The sequence below is a fragment of the Schistocerca serialis genome, chromosome 11, assembly GCF_023864345.2.
Source record: "Schistocerca serialis cubense isolate TAMUIC-IGC-003099 chromosome 11, iqSchSeri2.2, whole genome shotgun sequence".
NCBI lineage: Eukaryota > Metazoa > Arthropoda > Insecta > Orthoptera > Acrididae > Schistocerca > Schistocerca serialis.
The window spans coordinates 33,849,849-33,874,030 of NC_064648.1; the positions used below are offsets into that span (position 1 = coordinate 33,849,849).

At 46.5% G+C, this 24,182-nt stretch overlaps 2 protein-coding genes across 2 annotated transcripts in view; one reads left to right on the top strand and one right to left on the bottom strand.

Moving 5' to 3' along the window:
- Positions 1–1,337: 1,337 nt before the first annotated feature.
- LOC126427157 (nascent polypeptide-associated complex subunit alpha, muscle-specific form-like) lies at positions 1,338–7,269 on the bottom strand. Its single transcript, XM_050089383.1, has 3 exons — positions 6,671–7,269; positions 5,658–5,940; positions 1,338–1,514 (listed from the first exon to the last, which is right to left on the bottom strand). Exons 1-3 carry the CDS (start codon positions 7,267–7,269, stop codon positions 1,338–1,340), a joined length of 1,059 nt encoding a protein of 352 aa, XP_049945340.1.
- Positions 7,270–7,775: 506 nt separating this feature from the next.
- The window catches only part of LOC126427158 (ankyrin repeat and protein kinase domain-containing protein 1-like), a 73,254-nt gene continuing 56,847 nt past the window's right edge, over positions 7,776–24,182 (top strand). The window contains exon 1 of the mRNA XM_050089384.1: positions 7,776–7,995. Within this exon, the coding sequence (XP_049945341.1) occupies positions 7,776–7,995 (220 nt within the window). The remainder of the gene's footprint in view (positions 7,996–24,182) is intronic.

Genomic DNA, 24,182 nt, shown 5'->3' on the forward strand with positions numbered 1-24,182 from the left:
TGTCTTCCCAGGTTTCTGCGCGCCATTCTTTCAGACGCTTTCCGAGTTCACGAGACAGTCTGTTCATTTCTCTCTGCTCCCGCGGGTCCCTGCTTCTTTGCCACTGTTTTATGTGTCTGTTTTTCTGGCGTCAGAGCTCCCACAGTAGTGGGGGGAGTTCTGTCTCGTGTCCTTTCGCTAGTATTGCAGTTATCCTGGTCTGCCTTATGGCTGCCTGTATTTTGGATGTCAGGTAGTCGACAGCATCGTCCAGCCAGCTTTTCCTCTGACGACTGGTCAGCGTTGGGTTTATTGTGTCTATGAGGACCCTGCGATACTGTTCCCAGTTCATCTGTATCACTTTTATCGGGACGTCCGGGAGAGAGTTTATCCTGAGGAGCCTCACTAGTACCGGATTGTGGTCAGACGTTAGGTCCTGGATCGCATCTAGCGTGACGTCGTCTCCGATGTTTTTCGTCAGCAGTACATCCAGGACGTCCGGTCTGTGTCCGGCTATAACTGGGAAGTATGTCGTGTCATCTGGGCCGCGGATGATGTAGTGGTACGCATCCTCCAGTTGCAGGAGTTTTGTTCCTTTCGGGTTCGTTGTGCGGGAGTTCCACGCTGGATTTTTGGCGTTTAGGTCCCCTCCCAACGCCACCCTTTGGTGCCTGTCGAAGATCACTCTGAGGTCTTCTTCCAGCATCTGGCTGTTTGGGGCTAGATATACTACCCCCACCGTCAATTTCCCTCTTTCCATGTTTATTGTAACCAGAGTGACCTCGATGTCCTGCACTGGAGGTGCGATCACCACATCGTGCGGAATTGTCCATTTTAGGAACACGGCCGTACCGCTTCCTCGTTGATTTTGTCTGTCGGTGCGGTAACCTGTCATGTTCCACGGTTTAAATGTATAGCAGGGCCGGAGGTGTGTTTCGGAGACTAACAGGACGTCCACATTGTGATCCTATATGAACGTCTGTAGTTCTGTTTTCTTGTTTCTGATGCCGTTTACATTCCAGATGCAAAGTGTTGTGTCAGTGTTTTCTCTGCCTCGTTGCGCCATCTTTACATGAACGCACTAAGCAGACCCTGTAGGATTATGTGTGTTTTTTCCGTCCTGTCCAATGTTTGACGGAGCGTGTTTGCTGTGTTAAATATTGTTGTGATGATGTTTGAGTCCTGCTCGAGGGTACGAATCGTGTTTCTGATCTCCCAGAGGGCGTCCACGAGCAGTACTTTTTCATTTGTGAGTGGTGTGGCAGTTTGTTTGTTTTGTGTGGTCTCTTTTTGCATCTGAGTTGGTTTTGTAGTGTTAGTTGGGCTGTTGTTTGATTTTGTAGCGGTCGTTGGTGATGTTAATGCCTCTCTGAAGGAGCGGCGGCGAGGTGTTGGTGTGTTCGTGTCTGTGCCTGCCGCTTCCGCCTGTGCGGCTGCGGCAATGTCCGGATGGACTTGTCGTCGTGCAGGGAGGGGTGGAAACTGTGGTCTTGACTGTGGTTGTGTTTGTTGGGAGCGTGGTGACCGTGCGCCCTCTGTTGGGTGTGTCTGGTCTGTCTGTTGCACATGACGTTCTTCCTGTTTCGTCATTCGTCGCCTTTTGTATTGTTTTCCCAGGAGTGGGGCCTCTTTCTGGGGGTTCACCCTGTTTGTTTGGTCGTGTTCTGTCTGTGGTGTGTATTGTAACTCTTGGATGGGGTCTGTCCTCGTCTGTCTTTCGCCCTTAATTGTGTTTTGTTGGGGTTTTCTGTTTCCCGAGGGCGCGCGCTGTTTGTGCTGTCCCTCTGTCATTGTCTGTGGCGGTGCATGTACTTTTGGTGTTCTGGGCAGCCTTTCCAAGATGCTGGGTGGACTCCGGAGCACAGCACACACTTTGCCGGCTCGTTCTCTGGTTTTTGGCAGTCTTTTGTGGCGTGGAGGCCCGCACACTTTACGCACCTCGCCGGCATGCTACAATAGTTTGCCGTGTGCGTTAGGCACTGGCAGTGGTGACACTGCAGGTGACCTTCCTTGGGACAGTAGGTTTCTACCGTCACCTTTGTGTGCAGGATGTACCGCACTTCGTATATCCTCTCACCGTCCAAGCCCCTGGGAAGGGTGACTTTGTACGTTAGCTCTCTGATGGGCATCGTGACATTCGGGCTCGTTTTTTAAATTGGTGGATGTATGAAGGTCTGAAACCTTCTTCTACAAGGGCCTCTCTTAGTTCCTCCTCTAGGACTTCGGCTGGGAGGCCCTGGATGACCACAGTTAGTTCCTTTTTCTCAGGCGGTTGGTGGTTAAAATGCGGTACATCCCTTTGTCTTAGAAAGGATGCTGTGGCATAGTAGTCACTTAAGGACTCCAAATTGTATTTAACCGAGTCACCACGGAAGATGGCCTTTAAGGGGCCTGATATTCTACTTTTTATCTCTCTGTTGAGTTTTGTTTGCCCCTCTAATTGGCAGACCGCTATTGGTGGTACATTTCTGGGGTTTGTCTCGTCCTCTCCACTGTCGGTGGGCTGTTGTTGACCCTCGACGGCGGGAGTCGAGTTGTCGTCGTGTGACGTAGCGGTGTCCTCGGTGAGGACTGCTGGTGTATCCCCTGGTGGTGTTCGTTGTGGTGGCGGGTTGTCATCTAGTGGGGCGGTAGTCTCGCCTTCCTCATCCGAGTCCCCTAAGGCGTCGAATCTGTTGGGATTCTAGAAAGCTGTGTGGTATCCTTGTGGGGATCTGAGACTTCCATTTCCCTGCCCCTTGCTGGTGTCGTGGGGTGATGTTTTCTGGTGTGTTCGTCGTCGGTCTGCTCGCAGTTGCGGAGGTCGACGCGACGCGGTTGGTCGGGCTTTTTTGTGTGACTTTCGAGGTGCTGGCGCGGGTGCCGCGAGTGTTTTTTTGTGGTGCGGACAGAGCGCGGTTTTGGCGGCTCTGTCGAGCTGTGCTGTATTTGGCTATCATCAGTTTGGCGCTTTTCTTTTTCGCCATTTCATTTTCTAGTATTTCACTCTCCTTTTCTCGTCCCCGCCGCTCAGCGGGGAAGAGGAGTCGTGGTGGTGTGTAGTTTGGCACGGTAGTGCCTTCTGTTTGTCATTTTTCCGCGTCTGGTGTGGTGGTGTTGTTTGCCAGTTTTGTGTGGGATCCTATTTTCCCCATTTTCCTGGCTAGTAGAGGTGGTGATACCTTACGGGGAGGGCATTTTTCCTATCGTTGTGGTTAGTGTGGGAGAATTACTTTCCCTGTTCGCGAGACTCACTTCTGCCCTACTTTTCTGAGCCTGGCCTGGCAAAGCGCGGGCTTGTCCTGCCACAGCAGGGGCCCTGACCTTGCAGCGTTCCCTATGCTATCCAGTCCCTAATAATTCTGGCTCTCCAGAATATCTCGCCTGTCTTCTATTGCGACCTGACTGGACATGACAATTTTGCCTCTTGTTTCGGCGTTCCTGGCAGTGTAGGCGGCGGCCGAAACGCCTGCAGCTGCTGCGTGGCGGAGCGGCGCGGCTTGCAGACTACCTCACGCTACGGCGGCGTCCGACTCCGACTCTGATACTGTCGTGCCTTCCTGAAGCACGTGTGAGGGCAGGATAAGCACTTGAATGCTGTGCCTGCAGATCCTGAAAAAAAAGTTTAGAACGACGTCCTGTCTGGTTGTGGGGTCCATGCTAAGGTATAGTGTATGTCCTGATGCTGTTGGGGGAATAGATTATTCACGGATAAGTCTGTTGGTGGACGTTCCCTGTTCTGCTCGGACGTGGAAGGATCTGCCAGAGAGGTAGGAACTGAGAAGGACTGCATGCGACGTTGGTACCCCGAGTACAAACAGCTTGTAGACGAGGCCGTCATGCCACACTGAGTCGAAGGCGCGTGAGACGTCCAGGAATAACGCCCCAAGGTATTCCCTCGTCTCCAGCGCCCTCATCGCGGGTTCCACGAGACAGAGCAGCTGGTGGGTCGTGGAGTGACCTCCGCGAAAACCAAACTGCTCGTCTGGCAGTATTTGATCCTGGTCCATGTGCTGTAGGAGTCGCCTCACGTAAAGTCTCTCGAAAACCGTCGAGAGACATGGAAGGAGGCTGATGGGCCTGTAGCTGGATGGCGACCAGAGGTCCTTATCCTGCTTCGGGATGGCCACCACTTCGGCATGTTTCCACACCGAGGGATAGACACCCGAAGCAAGGATTTGGTTGAAGACTGTGGCTAGGTATGGCTGATACTCCAGAGGGAGGTTCCTAAGAAGTGAGTTTGGGATGCTGTCGATGCTGCCTGTCCTCTGGGAGTTAAGTGATCTGAGTTGCAGTGCGATTTCTTCGGCGGTGATGGGATCTATGCTGTCTCCCTCCTCTCATGCTCCGAGGAAGGCTGGGAGACGTTCTTCCACGAGCCGGACGTGGGCCTCGTCAATGTCGTCTTGTACGGGCTGGAAGTTTGCCTCGAAAGTGTCCGCTAGGGCACTTGCCTTGGCATCCGGCTCACAGACGTGGTCCTGTCCGAGTTGCAGGGGAGGAATGCACTGCCTGCGGCGCAGGAAGCCCCTCATGACGCACGATGCACTGCCATCATCTGGGTCGAGGGACTCGACAAGGTCGGCCCATACTTTGTTGCGGTGTTCGCGGACGGCCGCAGTGATGGCTCGACGCATGCTGTTATTGCTCGTTATTTGCCACTTGCGGAAAAGACTGGTTTTCGCCACTATAAGCTCCCATATTTCTTGTGGGAGGCGACGTGACCTGTCTTGTGGCTGACGAGTGCGACCAGGTGTGGCAGCCTCTGCAGCTCGCAGGAGCGCCTGAGTTAGGGAGGTGATGACGGCTTCCGCCCCCGCCTCCTCCGGATCAGGGGCATCTGTGAGGTACGCCTGTACCTCGTCTTGGAATTGCTCGACGTTGACTTTCCTGAAGGATGGACGACCAGCCCGCACCGCCGCGCCGACGACGTCTATGTCAAAGATTACTGGCAAGTTGTCTGATGACAAAGCTGTCCTCGTCTCGGCAGTCGTAAACCGATCGACCCCCCTCAGTATAGCAATGTCGAGCACGTCAGGTTGTCCGCGCACTGGGATGTGGGTCGGGTCGTTGGGCCCTAGAATGATGGCGCCGTGTCTGAGGGCGGCGCCCGCTGACGTTGGTAAGGCGGGAGTTCCAGCTAGCGGACTTTGCGTTAAAGTCCCCCACGATGAACAGCCGCCCCTCCATGGACAGTAGGTCGTTGAAATCAGCTTCTGGCAGAACACCCCACGGCGGCCGGTATGCCGCCACGAAAGTGATCTTGTCGACGGACGTGTTAACGGTCACACCAGTGACTTCAAGGTGATCGAGTTGTGGCAGTTGCACGGGATAGTGCTGCAGGGACGACCTGACGTATGCCGCCGTACCGCCGCCGTGGGTCGGCCGGTCGGAGCGGTAGCAGCTGTAGTTTGCGACCTGGACGTGTACACCAGGTTTTAGGAAGATTTCACAGACGAGGCAGATGTCCACTGCCTCGCTGTGTAGAAATTCCCTAAATTCGCCCTGCTGGGGTACAAGACTGTTTGCGTTGAAAACGCAAATAGTCAGGCCATGGGTATGGTCGTTATCCATGACTGGGGGGCTGGGCGATGGCCTGGAGGGCCGTTGCAGCTGCGGAGACTAGAATTGGGGAGTTGGGTCATGATTTTGTTTAGTGTTTGCAGTAGAATCTGCAGATCGTCGGTGATAGCGCTTGCGGCCGCGGGGGCGGGGGGCGCTGGGTCAGTACTAGGCTGGCACTGTTTTGCAACGGGACTCTGCGCAGTGGGGGCAGCCTGTCCATTTTTGGTGCGAGTCGGGGAGGGCGGTGGGGGTAGCCCAGCGGCACTGGGTTCCGGCTGTGGGTTGGTAGGCAGTTGCAGGTTGCGGGTGGGTGGGCGACAGTCACTGCGAGGAAGGGCCTGCTGTTCAGCAGCCCGTCCCCTGGCAATGGACGCAAAACTAACTCCAGGCTGCACTATCTTGGCAGCCTTGCCACGTCTGCGGGATTTGAATGCGCTACAGCCCCTGTAGCTGGCAACGTGGAGCTCACTGCAGTTGCAGCATTTGGATTGTTCGTCACGCTTATTTGCACATTCACAGCTTTGATGTGCACCTGCACACTTCATGCATCATGCGGGCATGGTGCAGTTGTGTGCAACATGGTCTAGGCCTTGGCAAGAGTAGCATTGAGGTCTCTTGCCCTTGGCCTTGAGCAGTTCGACTGAAACGTCGATGTCCGCAATTTTATCGAGTTGGAAGATTTTTTCTGTTGTCCTCGTTGTCCACTAGGACGACGAGGAACAGCGGCATCTTTTTGTGTATTCGAGGCGATGTCATAAGTTCTACCATGCGTGCGGTATAACCCGACTCCGCGAGTTCGTGTTTAAAGTGGGCGGGGTCCGTCTTGATTGGTAGGTGACGTATAACCACCTTTAGTTGCTTCAGGGACTCGGTGTTGTGGGTGTAACAGTGGAGTCGCTGATCCATAACAAATTCCATGAGCTTTTTGTGCCCGTCTATGGATGATGGGAAGACCTTATAGAGGTCATTCCTGGTAACTTTGAACAACTTTATATCCGCTAATTCCATAATCATGCAGCGGAAGTTCATGTAGTCGTTGTACCACTTCATGACTACCGGTGGCGGGCGTGTTTGTTTATGCACTGGGGGGGGGGGGGCGGGTTCCGCTTCCATGACCTCTTCAGTTGCCACTGCGAATCGATTTGACATGGCTGGAGGTGGAGGAAGCACATTTTCAAGCCTTTTGGGCTTGGTGGTGTGCCGCCAGTTCGGTACGGTAAAACCGTCTTCCTCGACTGCTGGAGGTGCCGTGGGGGCGTCTGTTGTTTGTTCGTTGGAGTCGGAGGTGGCCAGCCATTTACGTGATGCCTGTTGCACTTCCATTGGCACTTCTGTCGATAGAAGCGTCTCCAGGTTGGCTTCCGGAATTTCCAGAGAAACGGGAGTTGTTGAGGGCCCTGTTGGGTTTGGGTAGTCACTGTCAGTCAGTCCCTGCGCGGCGAGAACTGGCGCACTAGCGGCTTCTTGATTGGAATTGTCCGTTGGGGCGATCAGCGGCGCACCGGCTTCTTGGGTAGCCAGGTCTGGTGACGCAACACCATCTTGAGTTGCTACACCCGGCAGGACTCCCGGCGGAACAAACTCCTCTTCTGTGGCCGAGCGCAGCAGTTCACTCGGCAACATGGGCGACTCGGTTTGCGGCTGTTGTGCCTTGACGGCGGCTTGCTCGTAGCGCACGAACATTTCGTACGCTTTTTCTGCGGCCTCTCGTTCTGGAACTGTGGTTGCTTTTGTCAGGCGATTCATAATCGCAAACAGTTCGATGTCAGAGAGGGGGCGGTAGCCTGGGGGGGGGGGCGCAAGAAGTTTCGACTAAGGACGTAGTCTCGCCAGAGGCGGTTTGTGTGGCAGATGTTACCGCCGTCAGAGCGCGCTCTGTTGGGACAGAATCCTCCATGGCGGTTAGGCCGCTATTTTTCGGGTCCATGAGGCACCTGTAATAGAGAGAGAATAGAAGGAGGTTTCTAACTCTAGTGATCGCGGACTGGTCCCACGTGAAGGGGGTCCTGGATCACGGCGTGCCCTAACGTTCCCTAGGCATGACGCAAATCGATTCCTGAATCGATTTGTGCCACAGCCGGTAGCAGTTTACATGACAATTCTGCCGCTAACAAACTCGCTTGCGAGTGGTCAGCAGGAGAGACATGCCTTTGCTTCTGCCATGCAAACGCCGTTGACCAACGCACATTAATAAAGGCGAGCAGATAAAGACGCGCGAGAACAATAGCGCGAGCGATACAATAGCAGCTGCGATGAGCCAGAGCGTCCTCTCGCTACGGCGGGCGGCTCAGCGCAGACTGGAGGTGCACGGCGGCGTCCAGAGCGGCAGGGGAGCGCCACTCACGGGCGCGGACCGAAAAGGGAACACCAGGAGGCCACCACCGCAGATAGAGACGGCCAGAGCGGGCGCGGACGGAATAGAGAACGTCCAAAGTGGCAGGGGAGCGCCACTCACGGGCGCGTACCGAAAAGGCAACACCAGGAGGCCACGACCGGAGTTGGAGGCGGCTAGAGGGGGCGCGGACGGAATAGGGAACACCTAGAGCGGCAGGATAGCACGACTCGCAGGCGCGGACTGACTAGGGAACGGCAAACAGAACACCAGGCACCGGGCAGGCATAAATATGCGACCCGGTCCAGCAAGCAGCCAGTCTCAGGGAACACCTGATGAAGATGTCAAGTAATGACATCGAAGTATTGTGTTTGGAAGACGCTGATATCCGGCAGAAAACCCGATTTCCAAGAGGTAGTATGTAGCACTTCGTGCAGCCCCTGATACTTTGCAAAAAAACTTCTTTATCTTTCCCTTTGGCGTATACGAAGTTGACAGCATCACCCACTGATCAACCTTATACTGTGGTATTCTTCCTGTATGGTCCACAGCTTCTTCCTGGTTTTCCAGTGCTCGTGTATTTGCCCTCTGTACTGTATTCCAAATTTCCCTAATCGCTCTGACAAATTTCTTAACAGACACTCTAGACTTCCTTTTTTCACTTCCAGTATGTAAAATGGTGATGTAGTTTTACGACCATATGCTATTTCATATAACCATAATCCTGGATTTGTATGCTGCTTTAAGTCGTAGGTGGAGACGATGTACTTCAAATAGGAATCCTAGCTGGTTTCATGTGAGTCAGTGTAGAATCCAGGCATCTTCCTAATCATCCTGTGCATTGTTTCACTTCCATTGGCTTGTTGATGGAGAGAGCTCATTCTTAACTTCTTCACATTCAGTAACTTACACAAATCCTTGAATAGGTCTGACATGGAGTTCGCTCCCTGGTCTGTTGTTATTGTTTCAGGCAATCCAAAATTCAATATCCCATTATTCAAAAGAGTTTGTGCCACTGTTTCTGCCTGCTAGTTTGGCATTGTGAACATTTCTAAGTATCGTGAAAAATGATGTATGATTGTGAGTACGTACTTATCCTCTGATGGTGTTTTATTGAAGGGACCTAAAACATCAATCCCCAGAAATACGAATAGTGCTAATGCTTCAGGTAACCCCTGCAATGGTACTCTCATTGGACACAAATCCGCTCTCTGTGTGCCCTGTATGCAATTCCGTGCGTACTGGTTTGCTTCTATTTGCCTGTTCCTCCATCAATACTTCTCCACTACTCTTCTGTTGGTAGATTTGCAACCTCCATGTCCTGCTAATATGTGATTATGAGCTTCTTGTAGCACTCTGTTCCTCAGCTTCTCATGCAGCCCCAAGTTGGTTTCTCTGCATAGCAACCCATCCTCCATACAAAACTATGATTGCTTAAAATACTGCTTAATTCTTCATTCGCTTTTTGTGCAGATTCCCATCCTTATGATTATGACCCGCAACATGAAATACTGCTACTTTTCTACATTTCTGTGGTTCTTCCCACATTTATGCACAACTTCAAAATCAAATTCACTTAGTCTTACTGCCCATTGTGAAAATCTACTGGAAGTATCCTTTAATTCCAACAACCATTTCAACCATTTTAATGCCGCATTATCAGTTATTACTGGAAACTTTTTATGGTACAGATAACATTTGAAATATGTTGTTCCTTAAGTAAGGCTTAACATCTCTTTCTACTTTGTGGAATAATTTCTTTGCACAGAATTTAGTTGCCCTGATTCATAGGCTACCAGATGTTCTACGCCTTCCACCTCTTGTGACACCACACTGTTTAGTGTATGGTTTCATGCATCACATGATAAAAGAAACTTTCTATTAAAATCCGGAAATATCAACTTCGGATTCGTTGTTACAGCTTCTTTTATCTCCTTCAAAGTTCACTGGCACTCTTCCTACCACATAAATTTAGTTACCATTTTTAACAATTTAACTCTGTCAATGGTATGGTAGTATCCACAAATCCTTTTATGAACCACCGATAATAGTTCGCTAGTCGCAAGAACGACTGCAGCTCCTTTACAGATTCTGGTGCAGGAAATTCACATACAGTCGTAATTAATGTTGGGCATGTCTGAAACTCATTTTTATTTATGATGTGACCTAAGTATGCCAGCTATTCAAGCACAAAATTGCACATTGCTGTACCCAATGTTAAGTACGCTGCATTTAACCTTAGGAAGACTTCCCTTAGTTGCTGAATATGCTGTTCCATATTACTCCCACACACGATTGTGTCATCAAGATACACTAAGCACCGCCATGGTTTGAAACCTCTGAGTGCTCTGTCCAACAATCCCTGAAATGTTGCAGGCGCATTTTTTAATCTGTATGGCATTTGTCTCAATTCGTATTGTCCACACTATGCTGAATATGCTGATTTGTGTCGATCCTTGGATGAAGCCTATACCTGGTGATAATCACTCTTCAAATACATTGTTGAAGAAATTTTCATTACGCTAAATGATCAAAGATTTCTTAAATGCTTGGTAAAGGGTAGGCGTCCATTATGGTTTTCGCATTTAGGTGTCTGTAATCAAAGGAAAACCTGTATTTCTGCGACCCATTCAATGACTTTTTGACATGACAACTATTCATGACCCCATGGACTATTAGTTTCTTCAATTATTCCATCTTTCAGCTGTTGGTCGATAAATTCCTCCAAAATTGGCTGCAAGCAGCTATTATCCTGAATGATTTTCACTAGAATGGTGATTTATTTCCCATTTGTATGCAGTGCTGTGTAATATGCGTAAGTGCTAATGACTCTTTTGAAAAAAATAAACCCTTAAATTCCAAAAGAAATTTTTCCATTCATTCTGCATAGCTGCTCTCTAGGTGCTTCACTTTTTCTCATAGTGCAGTTTCAGTGGTGCACGACGTGGAAGACACCCCTCGTGTCCCATTCTTCTTGCTTCAGGACATCCATGTTAGCGATTAGCAACCCCTTTGTTAATCCTATGTCCTATGCGCTGAAATTATCTGTAGAAACAGGTTCTTCTCTTCACGCTTTATTTCTTGAGTGCGTACAATACCTCTTTTGACTAAGCACCACACCTGACCTAATACTTCATTCTCTTCTAACAGTTGCACCACACACAAAAGTCCTACTGGCAAGCTAGTTTCAGTAATCAACCAAAGCGGTTTCGCAGTACCATTAGGTAAACAATCGTCTTAATCAAGCTTCAGTGTGATCGTCTGTGGTTTAGTCGGTTTGTCTTTCATGACAGAATTCTGTCGTGACATCGCTACGCTGACAATGACTTCATGTAACTGAAAATTTTTTCGATCAAGTTCCACCCTATGTAGCTGGAGATCGGGTATGGCGCGATGCTGAAATAAGAAATCTAATCCAAGAATCCTGTCATAGCCCTCACTCATGTGTGGCACAGTCTCTAGACATTGCTTAAACTATACTGTATCTAGGCAGAAGTCTGTGTCCACCGATTCTAATAGTGTCACTTCTTTTCACGCCAATTCCACTCAGTCTGTACTGTGTCGCTTACATTTCACCAGATCACTACTGGCGACCAACACATGAGCCCCTGTGTCCAACAATATATCCTGCGACCTGTCTTTCCTACTATTACCCCTCTGCATACGATTTCGTAGCATTCAATCTTACTGGGATGTATCGTAGGTGCGCTTGGGGCTATGCCTTGAAGCATCCCCAACTCTCTTGTGTTTCCCTTTTTAGGTACTCCACCGCGACGTCTGCTCGTAGATACGTATCGCTGGTAGGTTTTCCGGCTTTACTTCCCGACGTGACAGCGAAGACTCTTCGATGAGGCGTGGGCCTTGTGTTTCGCTATTACTGCGAGTCTTGTAAATATCGCTTTTACTTAGTAATTTGCCTGGCTAAAACTCTCCCCTTTTATGATTAAGACAGCCTGCGCCACCTTTCGGAGGGAGTGGGGACATCAAAGAGTCACAAAAGTTCATATTAAGCAGTCTGTAAAACACGTAAACGTTCACTTCAGTTAGCGTGTCAGTTAATGCTTACGCTTTCCGGTAGATGGTGCTGACTTACTGCTGAATAGCTTTGGTTCCGCAAAACCTTCACTGATTAGTACTAGGTAAATGAAATAAGTACAACACTCTTGTATTTCACTTTCACTCTATATTCAAGGATTACGATGGTGATGGATGATGACCTATTTAAAAGGTTCCTAGCCTGGAGGAATCTAAATAGTCCGTAAATGCCGATATGCACGCGCTCTACGTCCAGATTCGCAATTAACGGCACACGACACTTTCAAACGTCCACACGTTAATATCTGAATAATGGTACCTCTGAATTCACTCGTATCAGCAGATAATTTGTTTCTGTCGTCTATATGTCCGGAAAGTTCCAATCTGGCACTGAAGTCCTAAAATCCCCTTAATACTCTGTTGCTACCAACAGTCAGAGATCGTACACTACAACACTTTTAATCTCCATAATATTCTAACAGTTTATCGTGAATCTTAACACAATAAAGTCCAATCTATTTATTGTCCCGCTGACTGACACGGGTTCCCCATCCATTAACGAAACAATCAAGGGAAAAAAAGGCGGCAATAGTGACGATCAGGCCTTTTTATAGGTTTTGCATCACAAGGATTTAACGTCACTGCCTTCTCCATGACGGAGCGTCCATGGCTTTGCTGTACTTAGACGTTAAACTACTTGCTGATACACTATAATTTTCATCTGCAATTACCGAACTATGATTCTACACTATTTTCCCCTATAGAAACTCTATTCTTAATTTTAAATTATTCTTTCTATGGCTTTTGTCACTGTAAACTGAACCGAGGTGTTGCATGCTGCCTCGTTTTCTACTTCTAAAACTATTACTTTCTCTTACTTTATTCACATCATCTGGAGGCTGGCAACATTGCCTCCTTACATGCCCCATTTGTCCACACCTGAAACATTTCATATTTGCTGCCAACACTGTCCGTTTACCAAGCATTCCAATCACCAAATCTATCTCTTCACATTCTATAGCTAACTGAACTGCTGTGAACAAATCCGTCTTACTCCTGTCTACACATGTCTTGATATATCTGCATGCAACTTTCGTGAAAAAGTGTCGAGCGCCGTCTGCTCAGTTTCTTGGAAAACAATTTCATTAAGTGCAGCATCCTGTCCCAGTTCATAGGTACATCCATTAATTTTTCGTATCCCATATGCAAATTGTTCCACAATTTGCATATTCTTCTTAATTGCCAGCCCTAATTGTTCTCTATAGTGTCTGGCACTATTTCGTTTCGTATATCTTTGAACTGACCCTTATTGAAATCCTTCGAATGTTGTGGCTGCCTTAAGTGCTTCTGTATACCCTACATAAGATTTTGCTTCCCCTGTTAGTCTCAGTTTTGCAACACTCTATCATTCCTGATCAGGCCAACCTTCCATCTGAGCCAGATTTCGAAAGTTTCCCACAAAGTCCTGCACATCCTTGGTGTCTTACACTTGCAGTAATATCTACTTTACAAAATGCATGAACATCAAACTTCTTCTTCATTTTTTTTGAATCACTATACAAAATATTGCAGGTTCATACATTGCCTGAGAAGGTGACATCAGTGTTCTGACACCAGTGCTTAATGACCCTTAAGATTGTCTCCCATGAAGAGTGAAATGAGACATCAGTATGACAGTAGATTTTTTCAGTTAATTTCTTTTTTCTGGCCCTCGGCCGTAGTACATCAGCAACAGCTTGGTGGAGGCCTCCAGTTGCTTCTCATGTAAAAAAATAGACGTCCATCATTGCTGAATGCGCAGAGAGTGCGGCTGAGCATGACATCACACAAATGCTGCTGTCAGTCACATCTCTGGCGCCTCCCTTGTGATTCATGGCAGGCTGCCCTGTGTCGTGGTCGAACAGCAGACCCCATACTGCACTCTGGGATGTTGCTCTGGGTGTCACAGGCTCGTGGTCTAGGCTGAGTCATTTAGTACGTGAATGGGAATGGCTGAGGACTTAAACGCTTAAAGCACGTACTCTAGACTCTTCTATAGTTGCAAATAAGGAAAGGCTTCCATCCTCCGCTAGCGTACTGCAGAGTCGACATCTACATCTACATCTACATGGATACTCTGCAAACCACATTTAAGTGCCTGGCAGAGGGTTCATCGAACCACCTTCACAATTTTCTGTTATTCCAGTCTCATATAGAGCTTTGAAAGAACTAACACCTATATCTTTCCGTACGAGCTCTGATTTCCCTTATTTTATCGTGTTGATCGTTTCTTCCCATGTAGGTCGGTGTCAACAAAATATTTTCTCATCCGGAGGAGTGAGTTGGTGATTGGAATTTCGTGAGAAGATTCCATTGCAACGAAAAACGCCTTTCTTTTTATGTGTCCAGGCCAAATCCTGTATCATTTCAGTGACACTCTCTTCCGTATTTCGCTATAATACAAAACGTGCTGCCCTTCTTTGACATTTTTCGATGTACTCTGTCAGTCCTACCTGGTAAGGATCCCACACTGCGCAGCTATTTTCTAAAAGAGGACAGACAAGCGTAGTGTAGGCAGTCTCCTTAGTAGATCTGTTACATATTCTAAGTGTCCTGCCAATAAAACGCAGTCTCTAGTTAGCCTTTCCTACAAAATTTTCTATGTGTTCCTTCCAATTTAAGTTGTTCGTAGCTGTAATTCCTAGGTATTTAGTTGAATTTACGGCCTTTAAATTTGACTAATTTATCGTGTAACCGAAGTTTAATAAATTCCTTTCAGTACTCATGTGGACGACCTCACACATTTCGTTTTTTAGGGGTCAACTGACAGTTTTCGCACCATTCAGATACTTTTTCTAATTATTTTTTTTTTTTAGGAAGATTTGGATCATTTTGACTTACCCTCGGACATTGTGTCCTTTGCAAAACTGCAGTTCGCTTTGTTTGGAATTACTTGATTGAATTAAGTTTGCCGGGAGATGATACAAGTGTCACTTAAAGTTAAAACACAGCTCCTAATTAGAATATAAAAGTAGAAAATTAATTTCTGGCGCATGTTACTCATTTACGTTTTGTGTATAAATGTTGTTCCTGTTATTAAAATTCTCCTGTTATTGATATTTATGAGGTAGTTGCCCATTTAACAAGGTTAAATTAATTATTCAATTAATTAATTGTGTTTCATTTGTAAGGGCTAAGATAATGCTGTGCACCGCATAGGCTACATACATAGGCCACTCATTTATTATTTGTATAAATTTATGCAAGGTCGAGCAGTGAAGGTGCACGTCTATGTAGTGTTATGTCTTTGGTTACAGTTCATGGTACATGAGAGAGCTATCTGATATAGTCATTTCATGTAAAAATATATGATCAGGGTATATGAGTATCCCACTGTAGCGGTTATTTAAGTTAAGCTTCTTTTTGTAGCATCTGATCAGTTGATTTTCAACAGATATTGTTATAACGCAAATTGTTAAACATCCATTAGCTTTTTACATAGCTACCTGTAACCGTTTTCTCTTCAGACAGAATTAAAGCTTCGTCTAAAATAATAACTTCTGGAGAAGAAATATGTATCATTTGTGAAAGAGACACTACAGTAGCGGACTTTCAGCATTGTGCTACCAACAATGAAACATTGTATCCTTAGGAAAAACTCATCAAACTTCAGCATGAAATGCTGTCACCTGTGTTCATACGAGTTTCTGCAATGTAAAGCATGCCAAGTGGCTTGAGGGTGGAACAGAACTATTGTTTATAACGAGGTTCACTGAGACATAATTACAATCAAAGAATTCTGTGTCATTGGCAGTTGAGAGTTATCACTATAGTCTGTGATTATAGCACTAATATAGGTTACATTGGGACACTCCATAAGGTGTTCTCCATCTCATGAACATCAAGGCTGTGCCTTCTGCTCTATAACAGAGACAAAGACGAAAGCGGCTGTTGCAGATGGCCTAAACCAGGGATGGACAAACCACAGCTCTCACAGTTCATATGATGGTGGCACGCCGCTCACTGTACACTCTAGTAAACTTTTTACCTACCTTTCACTCTTGCCTGGAAAGGAGTGGCTCAGCCCTTAAGCAACTTTTGAGTCACCCCATTCTAGCTGGAACTGCGGCAGAGGGATCCATATTCGAAATAATAACTTATTTTACTGGAAATTATTTCTGAAGTGGCACACTTCCACAACAGAGCAGTTCCAGTAACAAGAGCTGCACGTGGGTCTGTGGCGAACAACATTGTTTAGTCGTCAGTGGGTCGGGTATTCTACAGTACATGTTTTGTGTCAGTGAGCTTCTTCACCCTAATCATTAGCCCACTGAACATGTATTATAATAAGAAAACCATAAAAAACAAATAAAATGACACCGAATTTCCTTCCCTGGCTGCGACCCTTACATAGTCACAGTGAGGAGTCTGTGGCTTGTGGTACTAGCTAATCTGAAAACCCTTGGCGTAAGACATCTTCCCTTTAGCTGAATCAAATTACAAACGAAGAACTCACAAGTATGTGCAGGTAGGTATGAGAGGCGTTCTCCCTACCCATTCTGTTTAGTTCTTGAATAAATACTGGCCTATGCTGTAACTTTGTAAGGTCTCAGTGCTGCCCTTCAGCTTTGATACACCAAAACAATACTCACGTAGCGGCATATGTTCCTCGCTACAACAACTGGGCACGGAAGGTGAAACTTAATGAGAAACGAAAAGATAAAAATTAACTTTAAGGAATCACTGTTTCGACTGACATCTAGAGTTGTTTATCATTCACACTTTCGAAAAGACATATGAGACATTGATGAATAGGTCCTGTAAGTAACTTATATTTAAAGTGTAACTGTTTTTGATCAGACACAGTTCACTTCACTTTGCAATAACAGAAATGTAAAAACATATGTGCATAATAAAATAATTTCCTGGCCTTTGCAGTAGCTGGCTTAGGTAATATGATATTCTAAAGTGAATTCTAAAGTGAGCTGCTCAAAAGGTACAATATCTCAAACACTCGGATGATCATAATGAGATTCGTAATTGTAAGACAAATAAATACACTTTGTCAATACCAATGAATAAGCATATTAAGCAATTTCTATTTTAAGAGTGGGAATTAACATTAATCAAAACTAATTAGGACCCACACAACAAACATAAAACTATCAGGGCACGTACTGTGAAGAGAAAAACAAATGTCCAAATGTGTGCGAAATCTTATGGGATTTAAATGCTAAGTTCATCAGTCACTAACCTTACACACTACTTAACCTAAATTACCCGAAGGACAAACGCACACACCCATGCCAGAGGGAGGACTCGAACCTCTGCCGAGACCAGGCGCACAGTCCATGACTGCAGCGCCTTAGACCGCTAGGCTAATCCGGCGCGGCTGTGAAGAGAATACTTTACACTGTCCAGAAGATAGAGTACCTTTAAAAATTGGTGGAATTTTAAGATTTTTTTTTTGTCTGGTATTTAGTGCATAACACGTTAACATGAAAGCAGAAATTATTACTGAGAGTTCACAGAAACTAAGGAACAAGTGTATACGAGTATGTATCGCCAAAGTTCTTGACCTTAATAGCTGCCACTACATAACCATCATATAATTAAATCCCTGGAAATGAAAAAAGAGAATTATTCCCGCCCAGTGGCAGCACAAAAAAAGCTTAACCTCACTGTGAACATTTTATCAAACCCTGTTACGGGCAAGACCTAATACTCAACTTAAACTAGACCAAGCACAATTTAACAGAGCATTTATGTAAAAGGCAAATGTCATTATAAATGTAAACAAGTATGAAAAATCAGTAAATCTCTCTATCGATCATCATAACCATCATATATCACATAGTGACATTTAGGTACATGAGAAACAATGTAACCCAATTAAGTAAGCAACAAATAGATGACTACAGTAGTAGTCATAGAATAAACCATTGTCATTTGTTTGTCATGTATTATAAAAAAAAAGAAAAGGAAACTAAAGTATTACCTTATTCTGTATCCAAAACTGACCTTAAGGAATTGCACAGGCGTTTCATGTTTTGTTTCATATTTATCTATTTCTCGAGCTTGAAGGCCTACGGGATATTAAGCACGAAATTCTTTGAAATAAAAATGAACATCGAAATGCCAATAACGAAAACAGAAAAAATCAGGTTTCCTACAGCACAGAAATAAGTTATTTGAGCGCATAATCCCAATTACAGGAGAGATTTGTGCCAAACGATGACTAGTAACTTTACAACGATTTGCAGTGGTATGTGACGGAAACGAGGCACATTCTGGCTTAATTTTTGCGGGTAATCACAGTGAGCAGGAAATTCAAGAATACGGTGGTCTGCACTTTCTATTGTACTTGTAAACAACACAGACCGAAACCGGGCCAGCGACTTTCAATTAAAAATGTCTCTCCTCTGTGGGAATATACATCATGGATATACGAGTGCATATTGTAGGCACATGGTTGACGACGTATGGAAGCCTGGGTCTGGCCATGACTCGTGCGTGCATAGCCTATTTGTTAGGCGACTGCTTGCGATAAGCGGGAAATCCGGGTTCGAGCCGTGGTCTGTCACAAATTTTCCCTGTTGTCATTTGGGCTGACAGCTGACGATTGCCCATATTTGCAACTGTGAATGGATTTCGTGTGTTTCATAACTGCTTTAGTCGCTACTGTGCCTGTTCCTACGGACTTGTGTACATGTCCAGAGGAGCTTTGTATCGTATTTCTGAACAACTCAGGTATTTTAATATCGTATTTTCGATAGTTGTTGCATAAACTAAAACACAGTGGAGACACATCGGAAAGAAAAATGATTTGATACAGTGAAGTGCTAAGGATTGCCAGAGAAAAGACCAATTTGGTCGTCAGGTAAAATTGGACCACTTAGGCAAAGCCACCAGTGCAAGAGTCCACGTGATTTCGCTAAGCACAGGAACGGAGATGACACGGGCGTGAATGTTACAAAGAACCACTGGAGCTGCCAGTAAATAGTCTTCTATTTGGGAGGATTTTAAAATGCGAAGCAATGTGTAATACTTTCGTTTCCAGTGCAAGACGCTTTAAAATAGGAACAGGAAACAGAATGGATTTAACTTCAAAGCAACGCAGCATTGCGTTCACAAAGGGGTGCTTGCTGCAGTTTATCTTGAGGCACTGGTAGTCTGCATATTAATCAAATAAAATAACTGTTCGGAAATGTGGACTCCACCTCCGATACTTGGCAAAAAATGAAACAATGAATGTAAAATGGGATGGTAGCCCAGCAGATAAACGTCGAAATTCTTCTGACAGGCAAAATTATGAAAACTTATTCCCATCACTCTAAAACTATCCCTTATAAATAGCAGACACCACAGAGGAATAATTTGCAAGATAAACTTGACACATGTTTTTCATTCCATAAGAATTCTTCATGCGTAAAATATTAGAAATCTAACGGTTTTTGGGATAACAGAAAAAGACAAACTAAAAGTCTGACAATACAGAGACTTCAGAAAATAGTATACAGGCATTGCAGAGGTTGACATAAATACACTCCTGGAAATGCAAAAAAGAACACATTGACACCGGTGTGTCAGACCCACCATACTTGCTCCGGACACTGCGAGAGGGCTGTACAAGCAATGATCACACGCACGGCACAGCGGACACACCAGGAACGGCGTTGTTGGCCGTCGAATGGCGCTAGCTGCGCAGCATTTGTGCACCGCCGCCGTCAGTGTCAGCCAGTTTGCCGTGGCATACGGAACTCCATCGCAGTCTTTAACACTGGTAGCATGCCGCGACAGCGTGGACGTGAACCGTATGTGCAGTTGACGGACTTTGAGGGAGGGCAAATAGTGGGCATGCGGGAGGCCGGGTGGACGTACCGCCGAATTGCTCAACACGTGGGGCGTGAGGTCTCCACAGTACATCGATGTTGTCGCCAGTGGTCGGCGGAAGGTGCTGGTGCCCGTCGACCTGGGACCGGACCACAGCGACGCACGGATGCACGTCAAGACCGTAGGATCCTACGCAGTGCCGTAGGGGACCGCACCGCCACTTCCCAGCAAATTAGGGACACTGTTGCTCCTGGGGTATCGGCGAGGACCATTCGCAACCGTCTCCATGAAGCTGGGCTACGGTCCCGCACACCGTTAGGCCGTCTTCCGCTTACGCCCCAACATCGTGCAGCCCGCCTCCAGCGGTGTCGCGACAGGCGTGAATGGAGGGACGAATGGAGACGTGTCGTCTTCAGCGATGAGAGTCGCTTCTGCCTTGGTGCCAATGATGGTCGTATGCGTGTTTGGCGCCGTGCAGGTGAGCGCCACAATCAGGACTGCATACGAGCGAGGCACACAGGGCCAACACCTGGCATCATGGTGTGGGGAGCGATCTGCTACACTGGCCGTACACCACTGGTGATAGTCGAGGGGACACTGAATAGTGCACGGTACATCCAAACCGTCATCGAACCCATCGTTCTACCATTCCTAGACCGGCAAGGGAACTTGCTGTTCCAACAGGACAATGCACGTCCGCATGTATCCCGTGCCACCCAACGTGCTCTAGAAGGTGTAAGTCAACTACCCTGGCCAGCAAGATCTCCGGATCTGTCCCCCATTGAGCATGTTTGGGACTGGATGAAGCGTCGTCTCACGCGGTCTGCACGTCCAGCACGAACGCTGGTCCAACTGAGGCGCCAGGTGGAAATGGCATGGCAAGCCGTTCCACAGGACTACATCCAGCATCTCTACGATCGTCTCCATGGGAGAATAGCAGCCTGCATTGCTGCGAAAGGTGGATATACACTGTACTAGTGCCGACATTGTGCATGCTCTGTTGCCTGTGTCCATGTGCCTGTGGTTCTGTCAGTGTGATCATGTGATGTATCTGACCCCAGGAATGTGTCAATAAAGTTTCCTCTTCCTGGGACAATGAATTCACGGTGTTCTTATTTCAATTTCCAGGAGTGTATATTGGACTTCCAGCACAAGACGAGTTTCAGCAAACATCTTATCAGAAGGAGCAGGATAGAAAGCAGAAAAAAAGGACTACCTGTGGTATGTGCCACCTCGAAATTTACAATAAGGTAAAATACTTACTAACAAACAGCAAAACGCAGCACGAGAGGTGCATTCGATATGTGACTGGCGTTTGGCAAATTGAATCTGAAAATCGGTTAACTTCTTAAAAATATTTTGAAACAGAATAAACTGACGGATTCTCTTCCACGAGAAATGGAATTCGAGGCAACTAAATAAACAAAGTAGTATTTGCGCTTAAAAGTTCAAAGGCTACATGTGTAAAACACTTCTGCAAGAGTAACCTAAAAAAACAATGATTTCTAAGCATATGCACAAGTATTTTAGTTGCTACTTAAATAACTTGAAACTTTTATATGAAACAGAGAACGGGGAAAGAAAGGTAAATGGTTGGTGGGAATTTCTGACTTTCAGCTGCACTGCATATTGTGGTAATGCAATGGGAAATGTTGAAAATTTACGCTGGACCAGGACTTGAACCCAGATTTACTGTTTTGTGTGAGTGGTTGCTTAACCGCTTCGGCCATCCGGACACAGTCGCTGACCGACTCAAATTTATGACTTATCGCACGCTGCAACACAGTGTCCCCCTTCCATTAACCATCTACTCACAAATTACGGATAGCCATAGTAATTTGGATGAAATTAGCGCATCTGTACTGAGGCAAACGTCCAGGAGTCGTCGTGCTTTTACAGAAAAGTATATATCTCAGTGCTGTCTATCCTGTTCGACGTGTCTGACGGAGCAGACACCACTCAAATATATTTATAACTTGAAACTGTAGCAGCTGGGGTGCATGATCACCATGGTGGACATGTGGCTAGTTGTGACAGGTCACGATGTCTGCAGTTCACTACCCTGGGCCTGGTTCCAGTGGGATGGTGGTGGTTGTCGTGGTGGTTCATCATGGAAACACTACTGGTTGAATAATCCCTATATTTCCTATCGAGCTAGTGCGCTAGAGATGGTGCTGAAGAGGTGGCAACCATTCTTCGTTATGTATGGTGCTTCATTTTGCAGAGGCCTTCTGCTGTCATCAGTGGCCCATCACACAGACAGTGCACTGCATGTTCCCTCAGGCATTGAGGACATCCAGTGGAATGGTGCGGTCAGCACAATAGCAGAAGTGCTAACGCCAGCTGATGTGCAGCAGGCAGTGGTGGACAGAAAAGGCAGTCACAGCAGTTGCTCTGTTTATGCTGTTCAGTTCGAAGCACACTGGGGCAGCTGGAGTCAAACCATGGCACCCAGCATGGATGACGGCAGTGGTGGGTCCCTACTCAGGATGATGAACAGTGACGTTGTTTTCCTGCTGAGGCTGTGACGGCAGGACATCTAGAAGACCCAGTCTCAAAACCCCAGGCCGCCAGGAAGGCAACTAACGTCAGTTGACAGATACCGAGTGGGGGTCCCACAAGTGGAGAAGTACCAAGTGGACAGCATCCAGATTTAGCAGGAGCAGAGACATGTGGCTATTGTAGACAGATTCCAGCAATGGTAGCTCCCTGTTTCATATCAATTTGAAGACTGGAATAGACCTTCCTTCACAGCTAATAGCTAGTGACGACCACATGTCTGTTTGAATTGAAATGGTATAATAACAAGCCTGACCAGGTAGAGTTTTTGAAACCACAATGCTCCTGGCCACTACAACAGAACAGGCTGGAGGTGCCAGGAATTTCTGTTGGGCAATCATGACATTATTTCCCAGGTTTCGCATCATCTCGGTACCTCCAGAAGCCCCGCCTGTGCCATAACACGTAGTGATTCCTCTTTTCAGAGGCTCAGGGAGGTGTTTTCTACTGCGCCAGCTAACTGTTCATGCCTCAGCATGCTCTGTGTTTGAGAGGTCTTGAGACACCTATCTATGACATCATTTGATTGCTGTGGTTGCAGGAGGTAGTTGCTATGAAAGATGGAACTAGGGCGCAAAAAAACAAAGTGTACTCATGTATTCCTCTCCATCACAGTTGAAATAACAACACAAATAGATGCACAAAATAATCTTTGTTAAAAAAAAGGCCCAAGGTACACCCACAAAGTACTTCTTTAAAAGCAAACTAAATAATAAATGATTTGTAACCAAGGAATCAAGTATAATAGTTGTTATTTAGTGCTGTAGTACAGGAAATCGCTTTTTTAATGAAATGATTGTAATTGTTTCAAAGTTTCATTGTAATGTCATGTGTAAGATTCGCATTTACCTCAGGATCACAATAACTTCTGAATGTACTCATCTTAACATCATTATGATAACAATTTATAAAACATTTTAAAAGCTTTCCTGAATATCGTTAGCATCATCATTTTATAAAACTCCTAAAACAACATAAATTTTCATAAAACCTTAAAAAATCGTGAAGAAAAGTATCATCATAAAATTTTCAATGCACTATCCATTCCTCCCACCTCACAATACTCACTTCAAGAGTAACAAAACATGTCACATGAAATTTATGTTATCATTTTAAAGGCATTCAGCTGATTATCAAGTGGGGTACCTAAACACAAGAAATTACATGTTTGTGGGTTATAGCACTGTAAATGGAAACATCAGATACCAATGTAAACAGGCCATGTTAACACGCGTGGGAGTCCACCGCCCATTGCCAGGATCGAACGTGGGTTTGCTGCTGGGGGTAAAGACGAGGATTATCGGGTGTCTCCACAGATTGCTCCTGATGATAAAATAACAACATTTATTAGTCATCTGCCACATATTGGTTGTAGGTCGTCTGGGCGAGGTTTGCTTCCACTGACGTGGCCGCCCTACGCTGGGTCTGTAGCGGCGCTGTCGTAACTAGAATCTGCTGCCTCGACAGCGGCGCTCCGGCCAAGGTGGATTGTACTTGCGACAGCTGGAACCATATGCCATTGGCCTCTCTTTGATCGTGGTTCTGGGGCGTGGCAGCTGTGGTATGGATCAGTGCTCTAGTGTCCCAGTGTCCCATCTCTGCATCTCTGCGACTATCCCAAGTGGCAGCTGTCTGGTGTCGGTGGGGAATGGTCCCTGTCTCCGACACCGGTCACGGCGTTTGAGGTGGCAGTGCCCCAGGACCATGTCGGCAGTGCGTTACCACAATGTACCCCAAGTGATGACTCCCATGACAGGTGCCTGTCTGTTGACGGCGTCTGACGATAGTTACGCCGGCGGCGTCACTCTGGCGCCTTCTAGGTGACGACTTGCATTATGGGCGTGACTATTACGATGATCGCACTGACAGTGACGACACCGAACTGGTGTCTGAAGTAAGTGACAGAGTCTACGCATTCCAA